Below are 26,802 nucleotides of genomic sequence, written 5' to 3' on the forward strand. Positions count from 1 at the left end.
CAGTAGTACAATAGGGTAGTAGAATTCTGACTTAATGATTGTTATTAAGTATTTGATGATGATGATGATGATGAACTGTGAAGTGAATAAAATTACATGTTAATCCCAGGCATTCCGGGTCCCATTAGGGCATTTAGGGGAGGTCTCATCCCACCACCATAATTCTGGAACATAAATTACCCAATATGATACATTACAATTCATTCAAGTTTGTAAACACAGTAACATGCTTACACACTTTCACCTAATTTTCCATGGTTAACTCACCTGTGGTCCAATAGGAACCATTCCTCGAGGGGTCATCCGCTGCATAGGTCCACTCATGCTGGGATGGCCTTACAAATGGGCAAATGAAGCAAAGAGGTTGCTTCATATATGCCATAGTTTAATGTATTATTATGGCTGTTTATAGAATCTACAAACTCTTTTCACAATTTCTATAATTATAGAAGGAAATCTGGCAATTGTTGAATGGATATAAAGGTAAAATAAGATCAATTCGATAGCTGCACACACAATCAAAATAGTCAAAGTATTTCATAAATAAACACACAAAGGAAGAAGTAGAAATATCTGTGTTGGCTTGATCGTACGGTTGTTATTATTTTAAATACCTGGCTGTCTGGTAGGATCCATCCCACTGGGTAGGAGAGGCTGGTTCCCAGGCCCCAAAGCCTGTTCAAAATGAATCAAATTGATGTATCAGTCATTATAATGCGCAGAATTAAACTAGTTCCCAAAAAGCAGAATATATGAGTGAAAATACCTGATTGGGTATTCTGAGAGAGCCTCTGGGCCCACCTGGGTATCGAGGAGACATAAACTGCTGAGGAAACACAAGGACAGGGAACAATTGATCAATTCAGTCTATATCACACATACATTTTCAAAAACTGAACACAAATCCTTCATGGTTCACCCAGCAGGAAAACCAGAGCAAATGGTACCATAAATCACACCACCAGATGGCAACACTGCATTTCTATTTTGAATTTGTTATTAAGTCTTACAGATGTTCAACTTCAGTGCTGATGTCAAATCTGTCTGGGTTAAACTTTATTATCATCATACAGTATGTGGCTTCAATTCACCCCTAAATGTAAAACAGCAAAAGCATGATTACAGTAATGCAATTAGAAGTCTACTGAGGGATTGTACAGAATCTCTTTCCAAGTCAACATGAAACAAAAACGAGCCTATTTGCTTTTTAAATGCATATTCTTGGTCTTTTTATGAATGATTCATCAAAAAATTTGTTTGACCAGGCTATTAGACAATGCTATGTAGGCATTATTTTACCAATCTCACAGTCAGGTTTGACTCCATTCTGGAAAATAGCACCTATTTTTTATCACTAAATCCAAAATCCCAATAAATAAATATCCTGTTTTACTCATAATACATCAAACAATGGATGTCAAATGGCTTGCAAACATCAATATGTGAAGGCAAGTGCTGTTTCAACAGATGTATACTGAACCATGCTATAAATGTGATGTTTAAAGCAGATATCTCAGAAGGTTGGTTAAGGTAAAACTGATCAAACTGAGTGAGTTTGAGAGGAGAACTGAAGTAAGGATTGTTAGAGCTGACGGCTGGATTCAAACTCTTTTAAGAGTTTAAGACTATCAATGAGCGATTGTCAATACACCTCAGGCAGGACAGCAGCTCTCAGACTGCCAGCTGACAGTTAATCAATTTATGTTCTAGTGCATTTTAACTGACATACACACAGCCCAGTGTTTATGCGCTCAAAATCCTCCTTCAAAAATAACAAATTATAATAGATAATTAAACAAATAATTGAAAAGACACACATCTTCTCTTTCCAATTAAAAAAAATCAAAGTATGGAAATTTTTCTATAATTTGCTGTTATAGACATCCACATATAGTTTTCTTGGCCTGAATAAAAATTTAATTGCCCATTCATTCATAATCTCTCCTGACTCAGCACAGTCTCCCCAGTTCAACTGTCAATCACAGAGAAATAGTTTTTTTTTTATACAGTTCCCTTTTGAAAGGGATGGGGATTACGCAATGGGAACGTCACACGTGACCCGGTGTCTGAAAGCAAAACTATCCAACAACTCCAATCCCTATTGGCCGGCGACAGCCTATGAAGTAATATGGCGCGACCCGGAAGTATAAAGGAGCGCCTGGAGAAACAGTCAGCATCTCATCGTCTTTCGGTCCTGTTCTGTCTGATCGCGACTATGTCGACTCCGGTAAGGGATTCTAAATATGACCTTACAAACGTTCAAGAGAGTGTGTTTATCCGTGTCCCAGTGTTTGACACTTGATATACACATTTTCTGGGCGTTTTCTGTCTGGAGAGGAGCGCGCATAGACAGTGCTTGAGGGCGCTGGCTGTGTGTTTTTTTGTTTTTTACTGTGAGCGTCTCCCTATCGGGACACTCCGTTCTCCTTTGGCACTCTTTCCGAGGGAAGAGGTGTCTGCATCTGTGCCTGATGATTCTAGCACCATTTGTGCTGAGGCAAAACGGTGGCTGCAATCATAGAGCTTGCAGATGAGCTCGTTGGGAAGTTTGAGAAAGTTGTCTCTCTCTCAGCTTCCCCGGGGCGATGACGATGACGTTCGTGTTTGACATCATCGCGTCCGGCGCGAGCGCTCCTCTGGCTGTTGTGTGTGTGCAGAGCTGCTGTGTGTTTGGGACGCGCCTCTCGGAGGGCTGCAACTGCCGTGAGAGCGCGTTAAGAAAGGGGCCACGAGCGGTTCCTTTCTGTCCATTAATGCAGCAGCTTCCATGACTTTCCATTCCTTTCTGATCTCCACGTTTGAGATCAGGAGGGCATGGAAAAACCCCTAGCCATCCAGATTTGTATCTGAACCCAGACAGACGGGAGGAGGAAGAAGCGAGAGTGAGATGGGTGACATTTATAATCGATTCCCCAGCTATATAGGGTGATTTATATCTACCCTCTCCTCTTCTTCTTTCACCTCCTGTGTGTGTATATATATATATATATATATATATATATATATATATATATATACACACACAAACATACACCAGTATGTTCAAAAAGGCAGCCCATAGGGCCTAGCAACCTCTGAAACATATGGCGTAAGTCTAGTGGCCGCGTAGAGACAGGTCCTAACACAATCCAATGAGCAGTGTACTCAGTAAAAAACACCTTTTTACTCTTTAAAGCAAGAGGAGTACAGCATACGCCAACACGTATTAAGGAAGGCCTGGAGGGGCCTATAACCTCAACAGACACGTGGCATCAGCTCATGGCAGTGTTTAGGCACCAAGGACGATAAACAACCAGACAAAAGGAGGTTGAATTTATCACTTGGGCCTCTGGCCAACAAAAGTGTATACAGATAATTCTCAAAGAGAAATATACACAAACAAACACCAGTGTGTTCAAAAAAGGCAACCTTTAAGACACACGGTGTAAGTCTCGTGGCCGTTTCTAGGAGCACAAAAGATCCACCCTAGGCGCTAGGTGGCTCTTAGCTCAACTAGAGTAGAATCAGACTCAGGGAGGCAGATGTAGGTTAAACCAAACCTTAGTAAGGTTTCACTACCGTAATCAACCTGAGGGGCCAGCCACTTGAAATACTCGGTAAAAGCACCTTGTTACTCTCATAGCGAGAGGAGTACATAACTGAACTCCACATGTTACACCGGAGACCGAGGTAGGCCTACCTTAGTAAACACGTGGCATCAGCAAGTGGCTACCATAACCATACCAACCATCAGGTCATGCATTCAAGGATTTAGCTTCTAAAAAGAAATGCATATTATGCCACATTCTCCACGAGAGGCCTGCTTAAGGCCTACTCAACAGAGGTGGGGCGTGGCCGATGGTGGTAATGGATTCACAAGCATCCTGCCAGCATGTCAGCTAAAAAGGAGGCCTTATGGGGCCTACAATCTCAGCAACGAGCGGCGTTCAGCCCATTTGTCCATATGAACACAAACTGTGCCAACATGTAAACTAAACGGAGGCCTTATTAGGGCCTACCCTAGTAAACACATGGCATCAGCCAATCCAGGACCATACCAACCAACCGGCCATGCATTCAGTGGAAAACCTTTCACACATAATACTGAGAGAAGGAATGCATATTACGCCGCCATACTCCACGAGAGGCCTGCTTAAGGCCTACTCAACAGAGGTGGGGCGAGGCCGATGGTGGTATTGGACCGATGGTGGTATGGGTTCTTGGATTACCAGGCATCCTGCTAACAAGTCAGCTAAAAAAGGAGGCCTTGTGGGGCATACAATCTCAGCAACAAGTGGCGTTCAGCCTGCTTGCAGAATAGAACACAAACTGTGCCAACATAACTAGAAAGGAGGCCTGTTGAGGGCCTACCGTTCCAATGACACGTGGCTTCAGCTCGTGAATGTAAACTATGTGAGCAAACTATGACCAGCTTAACAGCACTTGTTAGAAATACAATTGCTAACTAGAAGGAGGCTAATTAACCATAAGAGCCTACAATCAAAGTTATACGCAATATAGCTGTTAATGTCTCCAATAGCAGCTACATGAAAAAGCCTGCTATTATGAGAACAGGTGCTAACCTGTGGCAGCATAAGTAAGCTTACATATAATGTAGGGCAAAAGTCTAGAACTTCAAAGCGAACACAATGCTTTGATGTATATGCTATTTCCAAAGAGGAAAATAATTTTCTCCATACAGATTCTCAAAACTGTACTGAGTCTAGCAACTGTACACTAGCAACGTCAACTCAAACTTGATAGAAGAAAACAAGTGGCTCAGAGGAAAAAACACATTTTCCATAGCATAAAAGTTCTAGAAAGTGGGGCCTAGCATACACAGCATGATTTATCTATGCAAAGATAAGGGCCTACCACCTGAGATAACAGCATCAGGAAGTCTAAAAACAGTCTACAACCTAGCTGTTAAACTCAACAATTGCATCTACAAAACAAGGGGATAATGGGCATATGGCCTAACAACTCCCTCGGGAGGAGGCCAGAACTAGGAACTATACAACCTGACAAGGGAAGTATACATAGGGTTATATGTAAATAACACACCTAACCTAGCTTTAGCCTGGCCGCTAAGCTACGGGCCTTCTTACAGGGCCACTCATGGATAAGAGAAAGAAAGTGAAGCTCACAAGCAAACAATGTCAGGCAGCCGATTAAGGCTGACCTAAACATACATAATAATTGAAGTGACAAGTGCTAACTCAAGCTACTCTAAACAACAGGTGGCTAAGAGGCAGCCATTTTGTGGCCTGCACAATATATACTAGCCAGCCTATCAACTTCAGTTTGCCCAAAAAAAACCCTAATTTTCTGACTACATGCTCAGAAAACTATACAGGAAAATAAGGTCTTATTTTAAATACATAAAATATAGACCCTCCTGCAGCTCAAAGACCGAAGACTCCTAATGCTCCTTTTTTACATGAAAGGATGGAATCTAAGGCTCTTTTAAGCCTAAAAGATCCTTTTACTATCAAATAGAAATAGCGGGCTGACAGAAATAATCACTATGGGCCCAGCCATCAGTCTGACCATAAGAAGCATCTGAGCATGATATGTTTATATATATATTTCTCTCTGAGAATTATCTGTATACACTTCTGGTTGGCCAGAGGCCCAGGTGATAAATCTAACCTCCTATGGTTGGTTATTTATCGGTCTTGGTGCCTAAAACACTGCCACGAGCTGATGCCACGTGTCTGTTAAGGTTATAGGCCCATCCAGGCCTTCCTTAATACATGTTGGCGTACGTTGTACTCTTCTTGCTTTAAAGAGTAAAAGGTGCTTTTACCGAGTACACTGCTCGTTGCACTGCGTTAGGTGGATTGTCATGCGGGCACTTTGCAGCCTCTTATGCTGCCATTGAAGTTGTCTGTCTGCCCCAGCAAGACAGGTGTTCAGAGTGTCCCCTCCAGGCCAATTTCTGAATAAACTTCTGTTTCACATATAGCTACTATCATGCTGTAGGCCCCTCTTCGGCCTCCATGAGTATGTGCCCTTTGCATGGTCTACCTGTTAGGTGAGCTTTGTACTTCCCTTTTAGGGTTATGTTTCTAATAGTGCTTAGCTCCCTAAGCTGATCATGGTGGTAGGCCTTAATCAGGCCTCCTCCTAAGATTCAGCCCTAGGCTGGTTTGTGCTCTCCTGTAGGAACAGGTGTTTAGCGCACAGCCTCCTCAGTGTGTTAATTAAGCGCTGAGTATATCCTTGGATGAGCGGATTATACTCCCCTCAATACGAGGGTTCATAGCACTCAGCTGAGTTCTGCTCTCCAGGATGCGTCTCTATGCGTGGGTCTGAGTTGCTCCTGCCTTTCTGCAGTCTTCTCTTACCTGTTCTCTTCTATGAAGAATGTGTTATGGAGATTCTGTACTCAGACAGGGTTGGCCAAGACTAAGTTTGTCCTATGACAGGCCAGGTCGGCTTCCCTGGTGGCATTGGGGGTGACTTTGTTCCCCTGGTTCTCTGGCCACATTCGCTAAAAGGGACCACTTTCTCTTCTGAAAAGTTGGTTCCAGATGCCTTTAGCGGCCTTGGTAGGCCTTCTGCGGAAGGCCTTCTTGAGGCTCAGCTTGGGCTGTTGGCCATAGGGAATGCTGTCACTGACAGCCTGGTGTGACCCGAGGGTGAGTTGCTAAGCGTTTCTTCGAAACTGCTTGACGTTTGTTAGCCATATTATTTGGCATGCACTCTCCTCAAGCATGGCGGCGTGGGTATATTGTTCCCCACTGCATAATCAATGCAGAGCAAGTTCTCTTTCGAAAGGGAACATCTCAGGTTACATATGTAACCATAGTTCCCTGAGAACCAGGGAACGAGACTCTGAGTTTCCTTGCCATGCTTCGGGCTGCCTGCCTGCAGAACAGTCCCTCAAGACAATAGATGCTGACTGTTTCTCCAGGCGCTCCTTTATACTTCCGGGTTGCGCCATATTACGTCATAGGCTGTGACTGGCCAATAGGGATTGGAGTTGTTGGATAGTTTTGCTTTCAGACACCGGGTCACGTGTGACGTTCCCATTGCATAATCAGTGCAGAATCTTGTTCCCTGGTTCTCAGGGAACTATGGTTAAATACGTAACCTGAGACGTTTTTCACACCTACATTATCAGATTTTTTTTTATTTTATTTTTATTTTTTTTATGGTTTTTGTTTGTTGTGGTATAATCTTGTTTTAGACAATAAAAAAAAACTGTCATTCAATGACTTTTATCAATAAAATATTTCAATATAATGAAGTTAAAGGGAAAAAAAACACTAATGTTTATCAAATCAGATTTGTGAGCTGTGTGAATAAAGTGCAATACTTCTAATTTATGTGTGTGTACCTGGAAAAATCCCGGGGGCAAAGGCATACCGTCTCCAGGAGGACTTCCAATCACTGGACTCTGTGTTGCTGCTGCACTCTACAGGACACACACACGCACACACACGCACACACACACACACACACACAGTTGAAATACCCAAACATAAAGGACACAATGGAGGAAGAGGAGCAGGATTTCATATGTAATATATCACTTTGATAAAAACATACTGTATACATAACCTGAAAATGAATGGACATTTTGAAGAGCCAGTGAAATAAACAAAAAATGATTTTTTTAGCATCAGTGCTGTATAATAATTACTGCTCTTTTCTTATGGCCAGACAAGTTACTGTACACTGCAAAATTACATACAAAAGTCACTACACAATAAGCAGGCACACTGTGACCACATTTAGCATAAAGTATTTCTAAGTAAGATTTTTATTTGAGCTTTGCTCACAGCAGAGGCACGCAGCCATCAGCACGTAGATTTAACCACTTAAAGGGACAGTCCACACAAAAATGAAAATTCAGTCATGATTTACTCACCCTCATGTCATTCCAAACTTGTATGACTTTTTCTTCTGTGGAACACACACACAAAAAAAAGGATACTTTGAAGAATGTTGGTAACTACACAGTTTCGGTTCCCCTTGACTTCCATTCTATGTACAAAAAAATACAGCAGAAGTCAGGGAACCTAAACTGTTTAGTTACCAACATTCTTCAAAACATCTTTTGTGTTCCACAAGCAAAAAAGTCATACAGGTTTGGAATGACATGAGGGTGAGTAAATTATGATAGATTTTTTTTTTTTTTTTTTTTTTTTAATTTTTGGATGAGCTATGCTTTTAACCTGTAGTTTTAAAACCTCACATCTGACATCACGTGTTCCAGCAATGACATGTGCGTGCACACAAACCTGAGGGTTGAACAATGGGAGGAAATATGAAACAGTGGGAAGACATAGACACTGAGAAGTTGCACCTCCTGGCAAACACATTTTGTCCACTGAATAATTAACAGCACTAGTGTTGGTGTACTACAGTTTCACTGGTGGTTTAGGCTTTCTACTCACTGGAAATGGAACAGAAACAACTGCTTTCCCCTGTTAGCCCCCACATACACTGATGGCAGTTACCTCACCATACCAAATCAGGTGCCATGAACCCTGGTGATAAAAGATGGCAGTCTGGATGCCCTCCAGTCACACCTCTACTCTACTGTGTGCCCAGCAGTGATTACAGTAGGATGAAAATGACCAAGAATTTATCTGGGTCATACTAGATTTCATCCCCAAAACCAAAAGAATTTTTTTTTGGGGGGGGGGAATATTATTTACACTGAAAAGTATCTTTATATGATAGTAGTATTTTTAAACTGCCTTTATGCTTGTTTTAGTTAAAAATAATTACTGTACATTAAAAATGCCTTCTTATGAGAATCATTGAGAACAATTGAGAATTAGGAAAAAACAAAATTACAGCATCCATATAGTAATACGAATTTGGGGGTAAAAAGTGCTTAATTGTTGTGAAACAATTAATATTTTTTCTTATGTTTTTAATTTTGAGATGAAATATGCACCAGACATGTTTTCTTGATATTCACACAGACACATTTTGGGAACAGTCATTCCACCAAATCTACACAAATGTAAATCTTATCCTTGTTACTCAGAAGTCCAGACATGACAAGTTGCAGTTGTCTAAAATGTATACTATACAAGTGCAATGGAAATTATTTATCCTAAATTGATTTACCCTAAATCTATGAGTGTTTCCTTTCTTACTTCGTAAAGAAACAGCTTTACTATAGTATATACATGACCAGATTCTTAAGGTTTAAGCCTGCAGTAGCTCTCTGTCTCTTAAGTTCATATATTTCCATATTTATTAGATTTGCTCCTTCTGTCTGCAATAAGGAGGCAGTGTGTGTGTGTGTGTGTGTGTGTATCAGAGAGATTCCTCCAGTGGCTGGCTGGGTAGAGAGACTCATTTCTCTACTCATTAGAGAAACGTGGGTAGAATGGCAAGTCCCCTTGTCTAGACTTTCTCATCAGCTGTATCAGGACAACATCCCTAGTCCTCACACTCAGAGAAAAAAATCTATTCAGCTCAAATTAGAGAAACAAAAAAGTTTGATCCAGGTTGTAAGAACTCTTTCATGAAGGATGAAAGGGGTAAAGCAAAACTGGAATTCAACAATGAAACAAAACAAAGGGTGTCGTACATGTAACTAACAAACAATCCAAAGTTAACTTGAGATTGAGATATTGAAATCCATTGAAATACAAAAACATCAGATTCACACTCTAAAATTCATCCAAAATAAAGTAACATTTAGAATGAAGGAAATGAAATTTAACCTAATAACAATGCCAGTTCACTATATGACCTCTTTTGCTCTCATTATCACATCTGTTCTTTTAGGCATGCGACTTGTTACATAAGCTCCATTGAGAGACAACAGAGATACACTATAGTGACAGCTGAACCTGAGCCATGTGTATAGGATGGGAAGAGTAGACTTTAAAGCCAGCTGGGAATACAGACAGTCCAATATAACAACAGGAAATATATCAATGATACAGACAGGAAGGAAGACTCTAGTCCTCTATTAATCTTTCTCTCACTCCCTTCATCCATTTATCCCTTCATGCCATTAGACACTTCCTGTTGAAAGCCAATGGAAATGGAGAAAATTTTTGCTCCAAAACAATAACAAATGAATGTGGATTTATAGTGTAGAAAATACATGTCTAATTTCCATCCTGTCCTAAATAGAATATGGGACTTTCGCTGGTTGGGCCATTTTATGTATTGTAGTGTATTCTGTAGTGAATAGTGGTGGAGGTTTTCAGTGACTCCTTCTGCAGTTTACATTGTTATGCCAGTAGGTGGTGATAAGTGACTGTCTTTATAAGCTACTCATTGGGTCATTTATTCAACCAATTTGATCAAAATCTCTGATTCATTCAGTAACTAAATAGGTAGCTACATCCAAAATCGCATACTTCCATACTATATAGTACAAACCCGATTCCAAAAAAGTTGGGACACTGTACAAATTGTGAATAAAAACAGAATGCAATGATGTGGAAGTTTCAAATTTCAATATTTTATTCAGAATACAACATAGATGACATATCACATGTTTAAACTGAGAAAATGTATCATTTTAAGGGAAAAATAAGTTGATTTTAAATTTCATGGCATCAAAACATCTCAAAAAAGTTGGGACAAGGCCATGTTTACCACTGTGTGGCATCCCCTCTTCTTTTTATAACAGTCTACAAACGTCTGGGGACTGAGGAGACAAGTTGCTCAAGTTTAGGAATAGGAATGTTGTCCCATTCTTGTCTAATACAGGCTTCTAGTTGCTCAACTGTCTTAGGTCTTCTTTGTCGCATCTTCCTCTTTATGATGCGCTAAATGTTTTCTATGGGTGAAAGATCTGGACTGCAGGCTGGCCATTTCAGTACCCAGATCCTCCTTCTACGCAGCCATGATGTTATAATTGATGCAGTATGTGGTCTGGCATTATCATGTTGGAAAATGCAAGGTCTTTCCTAAAGAGACGACATCTGGATGGGACCATATGTTGTTCTAGAACTTGGATATACCTTTCAGCATTGATGGTGCCTTTCCAGATGTGTAAGCTGCCCATGCCACACGCACTCATGCAACCCCATACCATCAGAGATGCAGGCTTTTGAACTGAGTGCTGATAACAACTTGGGTTGTCCTTGTCCTCTTTAGTCCGGATGACATGGTGTCCCAGTTTTCCAAAAAAGAACTTCAAATTTTGATTTGTCTGACCACAGAACAGTTTTCCACTTTGCCACAGTCCATTTTAAATGAGCCTTGGCCCAGAGAAAACGCCTGCGTTTCTGGATCATATTTAGATATGGCTTCTTTTTTGACCTATAGGGCCCTATAATACACCCGGTGCAATGCGACGCAAGGCGCAGCGCAAGTGTATTTGCTAGTTTGCGTCCGGTGCCGTTCGTGTTTTCCCGTTCAGCGCCACATCCTTAAATTAGTAAATGCATTTGCACCAGTTAGTGCGCCCATGGGTGTGCTGGTCTAAAAAAGAGGTGTGTTCAGGCACATTGCCGGCGCATTGATCGTTAGATCGTAGATCGTTAAAATAGGGCCCATAGAGTTTTAGCCGGCAATGGCGAATGGCACGGTGGATTGTGTTCACCGTTTTCTGGAAGTATTCCTGAGCCCATGTTGTGATTTTCATTACAGTAGCATTCCTGTATGTGATGCAGTGCCGTCTAAGGGCCTGAAGATCACGGGCATCCAGTATGGTTTTCCGGCCTTGACCCTTACGCACAGAGATTGTTCCAGATTCTCTGAATCTTTGGATGATATTATGCACTGCAGACGATGATAACTTAAAACTCTTTGCAATTTTTCTCTGAGAAACTCCTTTCTGATATTGCTCCACTATTTTTCGCCGCAGCATTGGGGGAATTGGTGATCCTTTGCCCATCTTGACTTCTGAGAGACACTTCCACTCTGAGAGGCTCTTTTTATACCCAATCATGTTGCCAATTGACCTAATAAGTTGCAAATTGGTCCTACAGCTGTTCCTTATATGTACATTTAACTTTTCCGGCCTCTTATTGCTACCTGTCCCAACTTTTTTGGAATGTGTAGCTCTCATGAAATCCAAAATGAGCCAATATTTGGCATGACATTTCAAAATGTCTCACTTTCAACTCTTTGATGTGTTATCTATATTCTATTGTGAATATAATATAAGTTTATGAGATTTGTAAATTATTGCATTCCTTTTTTATTCACAATTTGTACAGTGTTCCAACTTTTTTGGAATCGGGTTTGTAGGTGAATAACAGTATGTGACAAAAGAAGTATGTCTGAATTCACAGAACTCATAAAAGAGTGGCCAAAAAGTACCTGAAGATTCTGAAGTGTGCATACAATGGACTCTTTACTATCCCATGAGGCCACAGGGGAGGATTTATAAATGGCAGTGAAGCGATGCAACTGAAGCTGGTAGGTCACATGATAATCACAACATGGCTTATGTAGCGCATCCAGATTACATTCATACAACACACATTCATAATAGAATGTACTTTTACATATTGAGCATACTTTTTTAACAGTTGTTAAGTAATTACTTATTCAAAATAAGTACATACTCAAGAGAGTGTGTGATTTCGGACACAGCCACCAACTGTCTTTATGAGTGAGCCATTGAATCTTTCACTCTACCAATTCGTTCAACAACACTGATTTATTCAGGAATGCTACACCTGTTGCTTGGAGGCTCAACGGTTGATTCGGCTGTGGCTTTGTTTGGAACAATTTTAATAGTTGGAGCAACAACAAAGTAACTGGCAACCTTGTGTCTATCATATTGTGTCTTACGTCTAACACATGATATGCTGTTCTAAAATTGTGGAGCTCAAGTTAAAATAAGTTCAGCCATTAACGTCACCATGAAATCAACTGTGCCCTCATAATCTTTCATCAAAATTCTCCTCCCTCTTGCCTTATTATATATATTATATCTCTTCTCTGATGAGGTCTTTACTAGCGTGAGGGAAAGACAATCCGGTACTCACATGAGATCACAACAATAGCAAACCACAACGATTCAATCAATTCCCAAAGAACAAAACCAAGTCCTGTTTCCTGTTCAAGAAGCCGTTTTTCTCGGATATGAGGAAAAGATCATCCCAACTTCCGTTTTACACCTATTTTAAAAATGCGTTTTTCACATTCCACTGCCCTGAGTTTTGCAATTGTTAAAACGACCCCTTAAGGCACAACATTAGAACGGTAACTTAAAACACTCGTTGTGTGTTAAGGATGGAGCCAGAAGCCTCCTGGGTAATGATGCAGTCCTATACCCACCAGACAACCTTTCCCATAATGTCTGCAGTCTAATCTAATGCAGTGATGAGGTCATCCTCACCACATCTCCTCTCCTGCTGTCTCTCTCTGCTGGAAACATTCTCTGCTTTACAGATGGCAGACTTTAACCAACCGGTTTGTTTGCTTCTGTGTGTGTAAGGGGGTTACTTCAGGACAACAGTGTTTTCAGTTAACCCGCAATAAACACCCTGCCCAGCTGCTAACTCACTCCTCCCTGAGTCCACCTCTAGGCCTCTGGAACACAGCCAGACAGACAATACAGGAACCTCTGAGAATATGTGTGTGCATCTGTTTGTGCATACGAATTCAGTTGTGTGTAAAAGTACCGTGGCTCATTTTGCGCATCAGACCATATTGAGATTAAATACTCAAGGATTCTCCCCATCATGCCAATTACCTTTCACACTGGCCCAAACAATAAGTAATAGCAATAAGACATATGGTAAACATGTAAAAGGTTTTATTTATTTGTTTGTTTGTTTGCAGAAATAGCCTGTTAATTTTCAGTGTTCCGGAGCACTTGGATTTCTTTTTATTTCCTTTTTCCCATCACATATTTTGTTATAAATTAGGTATCAATTGAAAGCTTAATTCGAAAGCTCAAAATTCATCCTGTAAAAACTGTTTTGAAATTGCATATTGCTTTTTGGTAAAAACATTTACCCCTGGTTTCACAGACAAGGCTTAAAGGATTAGTTCACTTTAAAATGAAAATTACTCACCTTCAAGCCTTCCTTATTCAATTTAGGAAGAAAGTGTAACGCCTCTCACAGTTCAAAACACTTATGCTCCATCCTACACCTTCCATATTCAACTTACGGAAAAACGTATGCAACTTACGAAGAGTCAGTTACGCTTTTTCCCTAAGTTGAAAATGGATATTTTACTTTACAACTAGTTAAATATGGATATTTTTCTTACACAAACGCATCGCTTCGCTTCATAAGGCCTTTATTAACCCCCTGGAGCCCCCCGTTCACTCCTATTATAAAGCTTGGATGCGTCAGGATATTTATTAAAGGTCCCGTTTTTCGTGTTTTTTTGAAGCTTTGATTGTGTTTATAGTGTGCAATATAACGTGTTCATGTTTCGCGTGAAAAAAACACAGTATTTTTCACATAATTTACTTATCTGTATACCGCTGTTTCCACTGTCATAAAAACGGGCTGATGACTTCCTTGTTCTATGAAGTCCCTCCTTCAGAAATACGTAACGAGTTCTGATTGTGCCAGCGGTTCCTGTGTTGTGATTCGACAGCAGCTTAGCGAACCTTGCCCGGAAAGGTCACGCCTCTTACCATAACGTGGAGATGCACGCGTTCAGTGTTATTGTAAACATGTCTTTAATTTTACCCTATCAATTTGAGCCGGAATCAGACCCGGTGACTGGACTGCGGGATGAAAATAACAGCGTTTTGACGACATGGCAACAAACACACTCTACAAACGCAACTCTTGTGTATTCCTGTGGGCGGAGGTTAGTCAAAAAACTGTTTTAGTGACGTCATTAAAGAAGGAAGTAGAGGGATGTAGTCCAAACTGGCCGTTCGATGTAGGCGACTTCTGTTAAATAAAATATCTCGCTTGGCATTGAACTTTAAGCTTTAAAATTTTACAGATTTTATTTATACTCTAACAACAACATTACACACTAACTAAAGTTTGAAACATGGGATCACGAAGAACGGGACCTTTAACATAACTCTGATTGTGTTCATCAGAAAGAAGAAGGTCATATACATATAGGATGGCTTGAGGGTGAGTAAATCTTGGCGTAATTGTAAATTTAAGCCTAGTCCTTGAATAAAATGCATGTTTGAGCTGACTTAACTGAAAGAAACTTGCACTGACATATCTTAAAATATGTCAGTGCCATTGTTTTGTCTCAAGATGCACACCAGTAATGTTTTTTTCCTTCTAAGGTACGTTTATAAAAGCTACTTAAATGCCCTAATTGAACTAAGGCCTAATCCTGGCTTAATCCAAGCCAGGTCTGTGAAACTGGGCCTTAGCGGGCTCAATTTTTGTGCAATCAACTTCAGATTTGGTTAGCAATTTTAGAGTCCAAATTATTTTGTAAAATATATATTTTATTAAGGAGGCGACAGTTAATTGTTAATCAGCATCATAATATAAATAAAAACATAAATCAGACTAGGAACGTATATTATTATTCAACATAGGCCTATCTTGATAATGTAAGATGATATATTATGGAATGTTAAATAATATTGTGTAAATAAATATTATTATTTTTTTATTGTTTTACTGAGTACTTCATGCAATAATGTCACAATATTATATAAAATATAACATTATTATTATTATTGTTATCATTATCATCATTATCCATAAGAAGTGCTAACCTCATTTCTGTCAAACTAAAATGTGTTAAATATCTTCAAAACATAGAAGAAAAAAAAAGACCACTAAGCCATGCTTGTCAGATCTTATTAGAACAATGTATTATGAAAGTCACTGAACCGCACATTTTAAAGTGAAAATCAAAATCCGGAGCACCTCAGTTTTTTTGGCAAGAGATAAACATTTAAGAAAAACAAAGATCAAAAAAAGCAAATGTAGGCTGCACTATTCAGTGTAGCAGCGATAATCCAAGCTTGAATGTGGGTACACTGTGTGAAATATCTCTCTCCATTCAGGGGTGAAAATCTTCATTAACATGCTTGAATAGGCTGCATAATATTATAAGCTATTTCATGCTGTCGTGCTTCCCCTCTTCCTCTCATGTTTAATTTGCTGCTGTTTGTGTTCTACTCTGTGCGAACACAAAGAAAATGAAAGTGCAGATGAGTCTAGCCCTAAGCCATACAGGAGAACATCAATAGGGAATATTAAGGATGTGCATGTAAAGACAATATGTGAAAAGCTTATCAGAACTCGACACAGGATTTGCTCAGGATTTGCTGATTTATTAAATGGTGCTGAATAATCAAATCGCTAGTAGTTTTAGCTAACCTACATATCTACAAATTTCATTATATTTACTAAAGCTCTATAGATTGTCAGGAATAACATCACAGTGTGATACTGTGATGTATAATATATTGCAATTCTATACAACAGCTTTGTTAATTAAAGGGAAAAGAGTAAACAAAAAAAACACCCTACATCCCACAATTTATGTTTTAGTATATTCAATCCCAATCAAAATGGGAAAAGTAATTTGCCAATTTGTATTTTCAGTTTCCAGGTTGACAGTAAAAAATAGCTAGTTGAGTCATGAAACTCTAGATCCTGGTGCATTGTTTGCTGTAAGCTAGTCCAGCACTTTCAGAGTTCCTCTGAATACCTCCACCTCCCCCAGCTACATCTGCCTAGATCTGCTATGGGATTCATGTACGTCTATTCATGCAGCAGCAGCATATCTTATATGTTCACAGCGGTGTGTCTGTGTATCTATTCGCAGTAGCAAGTCCATACTTGTTCTGCAGCAACAGCAACAGCAATATTCAGCAGTGTAGCAGATCTGTTACTTATGATTTGCTATTCAGGCTGAGATTGCATGACTGGACACAACTGTTGCATGAATGTTTAACCAGAATGTGTTGTAAGTATTAGAACACGGTTTAGTAGTTTACTTCACTGTGTTCACTTAGCCTAAACAGTTATCACTAACTGTTGTATAATGATTTGATTTACTCAGTTGAGAAGATTGTTCATTTAAAGGGTAAAAAATGATGCCGACTCTTAAAATATATTTAAGCACTGGCAACGATGAATATCAATGATAGAAAGAAATACAGGAGACATAAAATAAAATAAAAAGTAGACTGAAAATAGTCCAGTAGAGTCACCAGACTGAAGATTCAGCTTCATGTTATGTTTTACGATTTGTAATGCAATGATAAAATTGTGTGTCATTTATTCGAAAACCTAAGATGTAAGACTATTTTCATTGGAACTAATAGAATGACAGGTGACAGGTGACTCTGAAAGCTGAGTGTTGGAGCAACTGAAGGAAAGGGGCATGCAAAGTGTAAACCTACTAGGTAAAAATAACACTGACAAAAATCAAACTGATCTCCAGTTTTTCAGGATTCATTCTATTTGTGTAAAACGACAGAAAGGCAACAAAAAAGTACCAGTCATTGTCTGCTGTTTTTTCTTTTTTTGTTGGGGGGGCCACACACAATGAGGGAGAGTGGGTAAAAATAGAGTGTGTTTATGATTGCCAGGGAAATGGAATGTGCTCGTTTAGGCAGGAGAGAATAATTTGAAAAGCACTTACAGCGTAGCAGACAATATTTCCACACTAAAAATGGCAGTTAAACAATGGAAATCAATGCGGGTTGAGTCACTGGATCATTCATCAGGATTTAGTTACTTTGCATTTTGGATTTGTATATTAGGTGAGAATATTACAATTTGTGTTATGTAAAATCATTACTGTATAATCATTATTTATATATATGTGTGTGTGTGTGTTTAAGATGAAAACACCTCTGGAAATATGACTAATGTAGCCATAACTCACTTTAACAGATTTTATGATTCAACGACATGTCTTTAAAATTTCATGCATGAATGAGAATCAGTGTGGCACTTGCAATGATTGACACATGAACTAAAAGTGGAGGCTTTTACTGTAATGAGCTGTGGCTGGTCAGCAGTTAATCTTGGTGATTGTGGTCCTGAGGTCTATATAATTTGTGGCAGATAAACAGGCACCTGACTTGTAGGTGGAGTCAATGTGGTTTTAATCAAGGTATTAGAGGAACAATGAGGCTATTATGACGATTTTAAAATAACCCAAATGGATCATTATTTCTTGTAGACAAGCCTTTAATCTAATCACACTTCATATTCTTCCCTATTGCTGTCTCTATTTCTCTGTTTCAGAACAGAGGTCAAGGTGTCCTCCTCCATCTAGCCAAGATGACCACAAATGTATGACATCATTGCTAATGCCTCCAGCACGGACCACCAATTTATCATCCTTCCCGCTTTTCATTCCCCTCCTGTTCACCTTACCTCTCCTTCTATGAGCTGTACACTCACTCACAATTATCCTGCAAGGCTTCTCAGGGACCAGCTGTAACTCTGTGCTGTTCTATAGGTCAATGGATTCCTACTGGTTTTTGTTTATAGTACAAAACAGTGAAATGTATTAATTGGTTTATTAGTGGTTAGCAGCAGCCAATAAAACATGGTTACAGCACAAAATCATGTTTATCCTCATTGTAAATGAACAAGTATTTTTACTCACATAGTCATGAAAAGCTTTGGCTTCACTTGAGTGCTCACAAGTTTCTCTCCTCTCAGGAGCAGCACAGTAGAGGTCCCAGAAAACACTGCGATAAAAGATGCACAATATAATATAAAAAGACTAATACTGCAGTCTGAGAATGAATGACTATCCATAGTTAATTAAAGCCCTATTTGGATGGGACTAGTTTCCCCTGAGGAAAAGTTTGTTTCACAGATGTACCTTGAGATTTTTTTTCCTGTCAGAATCAAATATGCCTGTTTTTCTTGCACAACATTGGTATACATTACAAAGCATATACTGTTCAGCTAACTTTCCAGCTAATTCCATCTGGATGAGAATGTCTGTGATTTACAGTACCATTCAAAACTTTTGAGTCAGTAAGATTTGTATTTGAAACTTGGCATCTTGGCATTTGAAAGAAATTAATTAATTTAGTCAGTAAGGCTGAATTAAATTGATCAAAAGTGACACTAAAGACATTTATAGTGCAACAAAAGATTTCTATTTCAAATAAATGCTGTTCTTTTAAAATTTCTGTTCTTCCATATCAAACCATTCTATCACAATTAAAAGTAAAATAAAAAAAAATACTGATATCTAATACTGAGAACTAAAACATTAAAGAGAGTCTGATCACAAACTGCACAGAACAGACATCATCCTTACTTTAAATAAGACACTAATCCCATTTAAACAGTGCTAAACAGATTTTCTTACCACCACCATGAGTGCAAGAACCCTGGCGGCTCTCCTAATGTTATGTTCTTCTCCCATCGGATCTGCCGAGTTAAACAGAGAACAAAGGAAGAGTTATAAAGATTCGGTGACAAGTCGACCTGTGCTCCCTTTGTGATTTAAACATAATTAAGGGCGAATTCTGCCATGGAGAGCTGAACTTTGAGTCAAACATGGTGCCCAGAATAAATTTGAGAGATAAAACTGTACCTTGGCATCTGTTTTAAACAGTCTCAATGTGACTCAGTCTGACTTCAATCATTATTCATTTTAGTTAAACAATTGACACTTTGCTAAGCTCCATTCTCCTTGCTTGTTAACTTGGCAGACCGTGCCAGTGGAAGGAATTGGACATTTTCAAAGAAGTGGCAACGTTTTATTATATTGTTGTATAACTTCTGGAAAATAGTGGACTTTCCAAGTACACAGAACTTCCATAGGCTTAGAATTAGAGCAAAAGCTTGTCCGATAATATGGCAGATGGCTATTTTGCTACGGTAGGACTGGTCACTAACAGGCTGGGCTTAGCGAAGGTCAGTTATTAAGCCACTATAGACCTTATTTTCCAGAGAAACATGCGCGCTGCCATCTTTAGAATATTGTCTTTAAACTTCCGTTTTTGCGGTAGCCCTGTATATTTCTATGGCATCGCTGTTGAAGAATAATTAGCTGGTGAAGTGGATTTACGTGTTGTAGAGTTAATGAAAGTTATCATGAGGATTGATATATTTAAAGCAGATGTCTTAAAAGGATAGTTCACCCAAAAATGAAAATTTGATGTTTATCTGCTTACCCCCAGCGCATCCAAGATGTAGGTGACTTTGTTTCTTCAGTAGAACACAAATGATGATTTTTAACTCCAACCGTTGCCGTCTGTCAGTCAAATAATGGGAGTGGATGGGGACTTCTGCTATAAGAGTAAATAAAGCTTGCTTAGACAAGTCCAAATTAAACCCTGCGGCTCGTGACGACACATTAATGTCCTAAGACACGAAACGATCGGTTTGTGCGAGAAACCGAACAGTATTTATATCATTTTTTACCTCTAATACACCACTATGTCCAACTGCATTCATCACTCGATTCGTTTGGTCTGATCGCGTTCTGACAGCGGCAGTGATGTCTCGCGCATATACTTCAATGAGAGCGAGACATCACTGCCGCTGTCAGAGCGCGATCAGACCTTACTAACGAGTGCTGCACGCGGTTGGACATAGTGGTGTATTAGAGTTAAAAAAATGATATAAATACTGTTCGGTTTCTTGCACAAACCGATCATTTCGTGTCTTAGGACATCAATGTGTCGTCACGAGCCGCAGGGTTTAATTTGGACTTGTCTAAGCAAGCTTTATTTACTCTTATAGCAGAAGTTCCCATCCATTAGCATTATTTGACTGACAGACGGCAACGGTTGGAGTTAAAAATCATCATTTGTGTTCTACTGAAGAAATAAAGTCACCTACATCTTGGATGCGCTGGGGGTAAGCAGATAAACATCAAATTTTCATTTTTGGGTGAACTATCCCTTTAACAAATGTCAGTAGACCGGGAAGATTTTAAAATGAGCAGTTCATTCATAAATACATAAGATCGTTGTGGAAATACAAGCCGGAAGTCAAAAGACAACGAGCGCAGCGCTGAAAAGGGGCGGGGCTACATAAGGTCTATAGCCAAAAGTATACTCTGGTTTATACATGTACGCAAGGGTATGCGTACATTTCATCATCAGCATAGTATGTGTGTACTGTACATGTACAGTCAGATTTGTCTAACCGCACATGCAATGTTCACCTTCAGGTTTTTTTGCACTAATTAATTTATCCACAAGTTGGCAATACTGCATAGGTTCATTTTTTCACAATCAGAAAAGAAATACTGAATAAGATACAGCAACAACAACAAACTACTGGAGATGGCAACAACCAGAGGTAGGGGACTGGACTTGCATGACTTGACTTAAAGAATTAGTTCACTTTCAAATTAAAATTTCATGATAATTTACTCACCCTCATGTCATCCAAGATGTTTATGTCTTTCTTTCTTCAGTCGAAAAGAAATTAAGATTTTTGATGAAAACATTCCTGTAGTTTTCTCCATATAGTGGACTTCAATGGACTTGAAGGTCAAAATTACAGTTTCAGTGCTGCTTCAAAGCGTTCTACACAATCCCAGACGAGAAATAAGGTTCTTATCTAGAGAAACAATCGGTCATTTTCTAAAAAAAAAAAAAAAAAATTATATACTTTTAACCATAAACGCTCGTCTTGAACTAGCTCTCTTCTTCTTCTTCACTATTAGAATTCCGGCAGTGTAGACACTGCTAAGTGTATTACTGCCCTCCACAGGTCAAAGTTTTAACTAATTGTTATATAATTGCACTAGCATATTGTATATGACAATTTAGTTCAAACTTTGACCTGTGGAGGGCAGTAATACACTTAGCAGCGTCTACACTGCTGGAATGTTAATAGAGAAGAAGAAGAGAGCTGGTTCAAGACGAGCGTTTATGGTTAAAAGTATAGATCCCTTTGAAACTAAAAATGAAACTGTAATTTTGACCTTCAACCATTTAGAGTCCATTGAAGTCCACTATAAGGAGAATAATCCTGGAATGTTTTTATCAAAAACCTTAATTTCTTTTCAATTGAAGAAAGAAACACATGGACATCTTGGATGACATGAGGGTGAGTAAATTATCAGGAAATTTTAATTTGAAAGTGAACTAATCCTTTAAGTCTTACTCAAGTCGCAAGTCTGTGACTTAAGCCCAATTTATAATTTATAATTCTGCGCACACCTCCCCAAAAATGTAACTACATATTGCAACCATGCAGACTGCGAGATCTGTGATTAGTTGGGTTGGTAGCATTTCCGGCATGTTCTTGTCAGACAAATGCAGAAAATTCACCCTCCTTCTGCCTCAACCAGTTCACGGGTCATACATACTATCTCCTCCGACACCTTCTCTCATTTCTGCATTTTAGTTTTAGTAATTTCACTAAAACTGTTTTTCAACATCAATCAACTCCAACATGATCAACAGCAACTCCGCTTAGCTTCCATCGCCATTGTTTGTAGTAGCCTAAATTCAAAAGAGCAGCAAAGAAACTCAACACAGTGGAACATAGAAACCCCACTGCCAGGACATTGGATATAACCATCACATCTTCATTATCCTAAGATGACCTGTTTGTTATAGTTACTTTGACTAATATCTTAAGAGAACAATGTGTAAAAGAGCAAGCGTCACAAGAGAGAGATTTGAAAATAAGAAAAAAAAAACCTGCAGAACTAGAGATGGGACACAATACAAAAGAGCTCAAAAGAATATCACTGGAATGTAGGTTTATGACTGGGCAAGCACTTTATCATGTCTATATTAGAAAAGCTTTCCAGCGCTGGAGAGAGCTAAGTGGGAAGGCCTGAAAACAGATGTGGAGGCTGCTCATGTGAGTACACTGGGTTTGATTGTCTGGAGCTGCTGTGCTTTTGGCGACTAACAATTAACATTTTGTATTTACTCTTGTGTACTGTGCTTTCATTTTTTGTGCTTCCTTGTCGTTTGCTCATCAACTGCACTTTATTTTTCGTGAAGCATTTTGTTGTGTGTCAGCTGTGATAAACAGACATCCACTCACATTACGTGTGTAACAGTAGCCAGATAGTGAGAGTTTTGCTGTTAAACTACTGCACACTGACAACCGCTAGAGAATGCAGTGTTTAGCGTCATTGGTAGCGCATTCACCTCGCATGAGAGCAGCAATTGGGCCGGGGTTCGAGACCGACTCGGAGTTCGAGAGCAGGGTGATTAGGATTGGAGTGTGAGTTTTGGAGGTGGAGCAATGAAGAGAGGGGTGGGTTTGATTTCAAATATCAACAATGTCCAACAGCATTTTTCAAAATATACTTACTGCACCCTTAAGGCTGTCAATAGATTACATTGATTATTAACGATTAATCTCATGTTTGTAGTTAATGTGATGTCAAACTTTAAATTCAGAGCTTTATATTTATATAAACTTTAAAGGTGCCCTAGAATTAAATATTGAATTCACCTTGGCATAGTTGAATAACAAGAGTTCAATACATGGAAAAGACAAACACTGAGTTTCAAACTCCATTGTTTCCTCCTTCTTATATAAAGCTCATTTGTTTAAAAGACCTTTGGAAAACAGGCGAATCTCAACATAATATTGACTGTTACGTAACAGTCGGGGTGTACGCCCCCAATATTTGCATATGCCAGCCCACGTTTCCAACATTATGAAAGGCATTAGACAAGGGCAGCCAGTATTAACGTCTGGATGTGCACAGCCGAATCATCAGACTAGGTAAGCAAGCATGAACAATAGCGAAAAATGGCAGATGGAGCAATAATAACTGACATAATCCATGATATCATGATATTTTTAGCGATATTTGTAAATTGTCTTTCTAAATGTTTCGTTAGCATGTTGCTAATGTACTGTTAAATGTGGTTAAAGTTACCATCATTTCTTACTGTATTCACGCAGAGAAGAGCCGTCGCTATTTTCATTATTAAACACTTGCAGTCTGTATAATTCATAAACACAACTTCATTCTTTATAAATCTCTCCAACAGTGTGTAATGTTAACTTTAGCCACAGAACACTATCAAACTCATTGAGAATCAAATGTAAACATCCAAATAAATAAAATACTTACGCGATTAGAAATGCTGCATGATGAACACTTTGTAAAGATCCATTTTGAGGGTTATATTAGCTGTGTGAACTGTGTTTATGCTGTTCAAGGCAAGCGCGAGCTCCGGGGACGGGGGAGCACGAGAATTAAAGGGTCCGCAACCTATATATCGGTGCATAGTTAATGATGCCCCAAAATAGGCAGTTAAAAAAATGAATAAAAAAAAATCTATGGGGTATTTTGAGCTGAAACTTCACAGACACATTCAGGGGACACCTTAGACTTATATTACATCTTTTAAAAAGACGTTCTAGGGCACCTTTAAATTTAGTGCTTTAATATCAAAAATGCCCCTCTGTGTGATGATAGAAAACAATATAAAAGTGTTAATGTCACATTTGAGTTTGTTCATGTTTAGAGTTTGGTTTTGATCTATTCTGTTCTGTTCTGTTCATGTCTTTGTTTCTAGATTGGGGTTTCCTGTTTAATTAGTTCAGTTCAGTTCTCCGTTGTCTCCCTGTTTGTTTCTATGGCTACTGATTGGTTTAGTTCTGTTCAGGTCTATCTAGTTAATTAGTCTTTTTAAGCCCTGTGTTTCCTTTAGTTCTTTGTCATTTCTCAGTCATTGATACGTTGGTTGTTCTGTTCCTGTCTCCAAGTTCCTTTGAGTGGTTTTTTGTAAAGTTTTTTAGTTTGTTAAAGAAGCAGGTGCACCAAGATCCTGACGTTTCTCCTTCGTGCTGCAACTAGCAACCGTGACAGTTTATGATAACACCGTGTTTATCGATTAATCCCATAATCACCTCTGAGATGATGCATACATTTAATAAGGTTAGAATAAATGCCCGTGGAATTCAACATATGAGGGTAAATATTGGGCCTTAATGGGAAAGTTAATTTCTGTCACTGCCCTGTAGGTGATAAATCATAGAAAATACACTGCCCGACCAAAAAAATGTCACTGTTTGATTTTTAATAGGCAAATACTTAAGAGTCTATGGATGGATCATTATTACAGTGATTATTATTTTTCTAGCATGATATATGTTTGGCAACGGTTCTTTTAACCCTTAAAGACGGAGTGTGTAGCTTTTCATTTCTTAAACAACCATGTAGGAATCATGGCCTTGTTCCAGGATGACAATGTCAATATTCATCAGGCTCATATTGTGAAAGAATTGTTGGGAGGGAGCATGAAGAATCATTTTCACACATGAATTGGCTCTGACCTTAACCTCAGTGTAAGTTTTTGGGATGTGCTGGAGGAGACTTTACAGAGTGCTCACCTCTTGCATTGTCAATACAAGATCTTGACCAAAAAACAATGTACCTTATGATGGAAATAAATGTTATAATGTTATTTCCATCAAGAGATGCATCAATTTTTGGTCAAGATCTTGTATTGACAATGCAAGAGGTGAGCACTCTGTAAAGTCTCCTCCAGCACATCCCAAAGACTTTCAATGAATTTAAGGTCTGGACTCAAAGGTACCAATTCATGTGTGAAATGATTCTTCATGCTCTCTGAACAATTCTTTCACAATTTTAACCCTGGTGAATCTTGACATTGTCATACTGCAATATGGCCATGATACATCTTAATACATGGTTGTTTAAGAAATGAAAAGCTACACACTCCATCTTTAGGGGTTAAAAGAACCGTCGCCAAACATATAACATGCTAGAAACATAATAAACACTGTAATAATGATCCATTCATAGATTCCTAAGTATTTCAATATTAAAGTTCAAACAGTGACTTTTTTTTTTTTTGGCCGGGCAGTGTATATATGCAAAGTTAAACATATGACATTTACTATAAAACTAATGTAATTAATGTTAATGCATCACGCTTGTGCATTTACCTTTAACAGTTTTTACCTACAACAGAATTACAATAATTATAAAAAAAGTATTATAATAAACTATTTATTGTGGCATAAATAAAAAAGTCATCATTTAAAGAATACTTTAGGCTTAAACCTACCGCACATTCTTCTCAGTTCTCATCCTTAACTCTTTCTCAAAAGACTAAACAGGAACAGAAAACTGCATCCATCTCAATGAGATCATCAGTTTTAGTCACTGACCATGCGAGATGGGTTTACAGACATTAAAGTGCTGACGACAGCTGGCATAAACAACACGGGTGTGCCCAACATTATCTCAATACATTGCTGTGAGAGCCACGGCTATTTTTGGGTTCAAGTCCAGCGGGAACTGGTTACATGAGCAGGGTGGCAAAAGACAGGAGTCGCAAAGGAAACCGGCCACAATGAACGGGGCGGGTGGCTTAGTCATAGAGGCTGGACTGAGTCACGACAGCAGTGTCTGGCTTGTTGATGTTCACGTCTGAGCGGTGGGCCAGCCTTTGTGTTTTTACCTCTGTGATTGTGCCAGTCTCATTCTGTCTTCCCTCCTCTCCCTTTGTTCTGTTCCAGTATTTATCTGATCCGCTGTCATTCGCAAATATTTACTTGCTACAGCTACAACACTCATCTGCATCTGCATTTACTTTTACTGTTCAATTGTATCTTGTCAGTGATCATGTCATCAGTAAGTGAGCTGTCGTGGACACAGATATAAACATCTCTTTCCCAAACACAGTTGGAGAGGATGACAAGCCATTAACATTGAGTGTCTCTGTTACAGACCCTTCAGAAGAGATTTAAAACATATTGCTTGCTGTCTGATGAATTGTGGCTGCAATGCAAACAGGTCTCAAAGTGTCCATTCTTTGTTTCGGGTCATCCAAGGGCCTTTCAAAACCAGCTATTTCTAACTAAACCTTCATGCTGAAGATAAACAAAGTTCATTTAGAGAGAAGAGCAAGTGAACGCTCAGTCCTTATGAGAATCTGTGTAAATAAGCTTACAGACCCCCGCTGTATCTCTATGAGACAGTGCTATTAAACAGAAACAGTTTGCCCAGTATCTCATGCCAGTG

At 39.0% G+C, this 26,802-nt stretch overlaps 1 protein-coding gene across 6 annotated transcripts in view; it reads right to left on the minus strand.

Annotated features, from left to right (window-relative positions):
* The window catches only part of ssbp2a (single stranded DNA binding protein 2a), a 44,537-nt gene that overhangs the window by 4,793 nt on the left and 12,942 nt on the right, over positions 1-26,802 (minus strand). Inside the window, exons 1-8 of one of the 6 annotated variants that reach the window (XM_048189129.1) lie at positions 19,174-19,228; positions 18,454-18,538; positions 18,250-18,318; positions 7,325-7,402; positions 767-823; positions 615-675; positions 268-335; positions 97-164 (exon numbers count right to left, since the gene is read on the minus strand). In XM_048189129.1, the coding sequence (XP_048045086.1) occupies positions 97-164; positions 268-335; positions 615-675; positions 767-823; positions 7,325-7,351 (281 nt within the window). In that variant the 5' untranslated portion in view covers positions 7,352-7,402; positions 18,250-18,318; positions 18,454-18,538; positions 19,174-19,228. Of the gene's footprint in view, positions 1-96; positions 165-267; positions 336-614; positions 676-766; positions 827-7,324; positions 7,403-18,249; positions 18,319-18,453; positions 18,539-19,173; positions 19,236-26,802 lie in introns of those variants that run through there. The other 5 variants (XM_048189128.1, XM_048189125.1, XM_048189124.1 and 2 more) reach the window with 5 other exon arrangements.

This window comes from Megalobrama amblycephala, linkage group LG4 (genome assembly GCF_018812025.1).
Source record: "Megalobrama amblycephala isolate DHTTF-2021 linkage group LG4, ASM1881202v1, whole genome shotgun sequence".
NCBI classification, from domain to species: Eukaryota; Metazoa; Chordata; class Actinopteri; order Cypriniformes; family Xenocyprididae; genus Megalobrama; species Megalobrama amblycephala.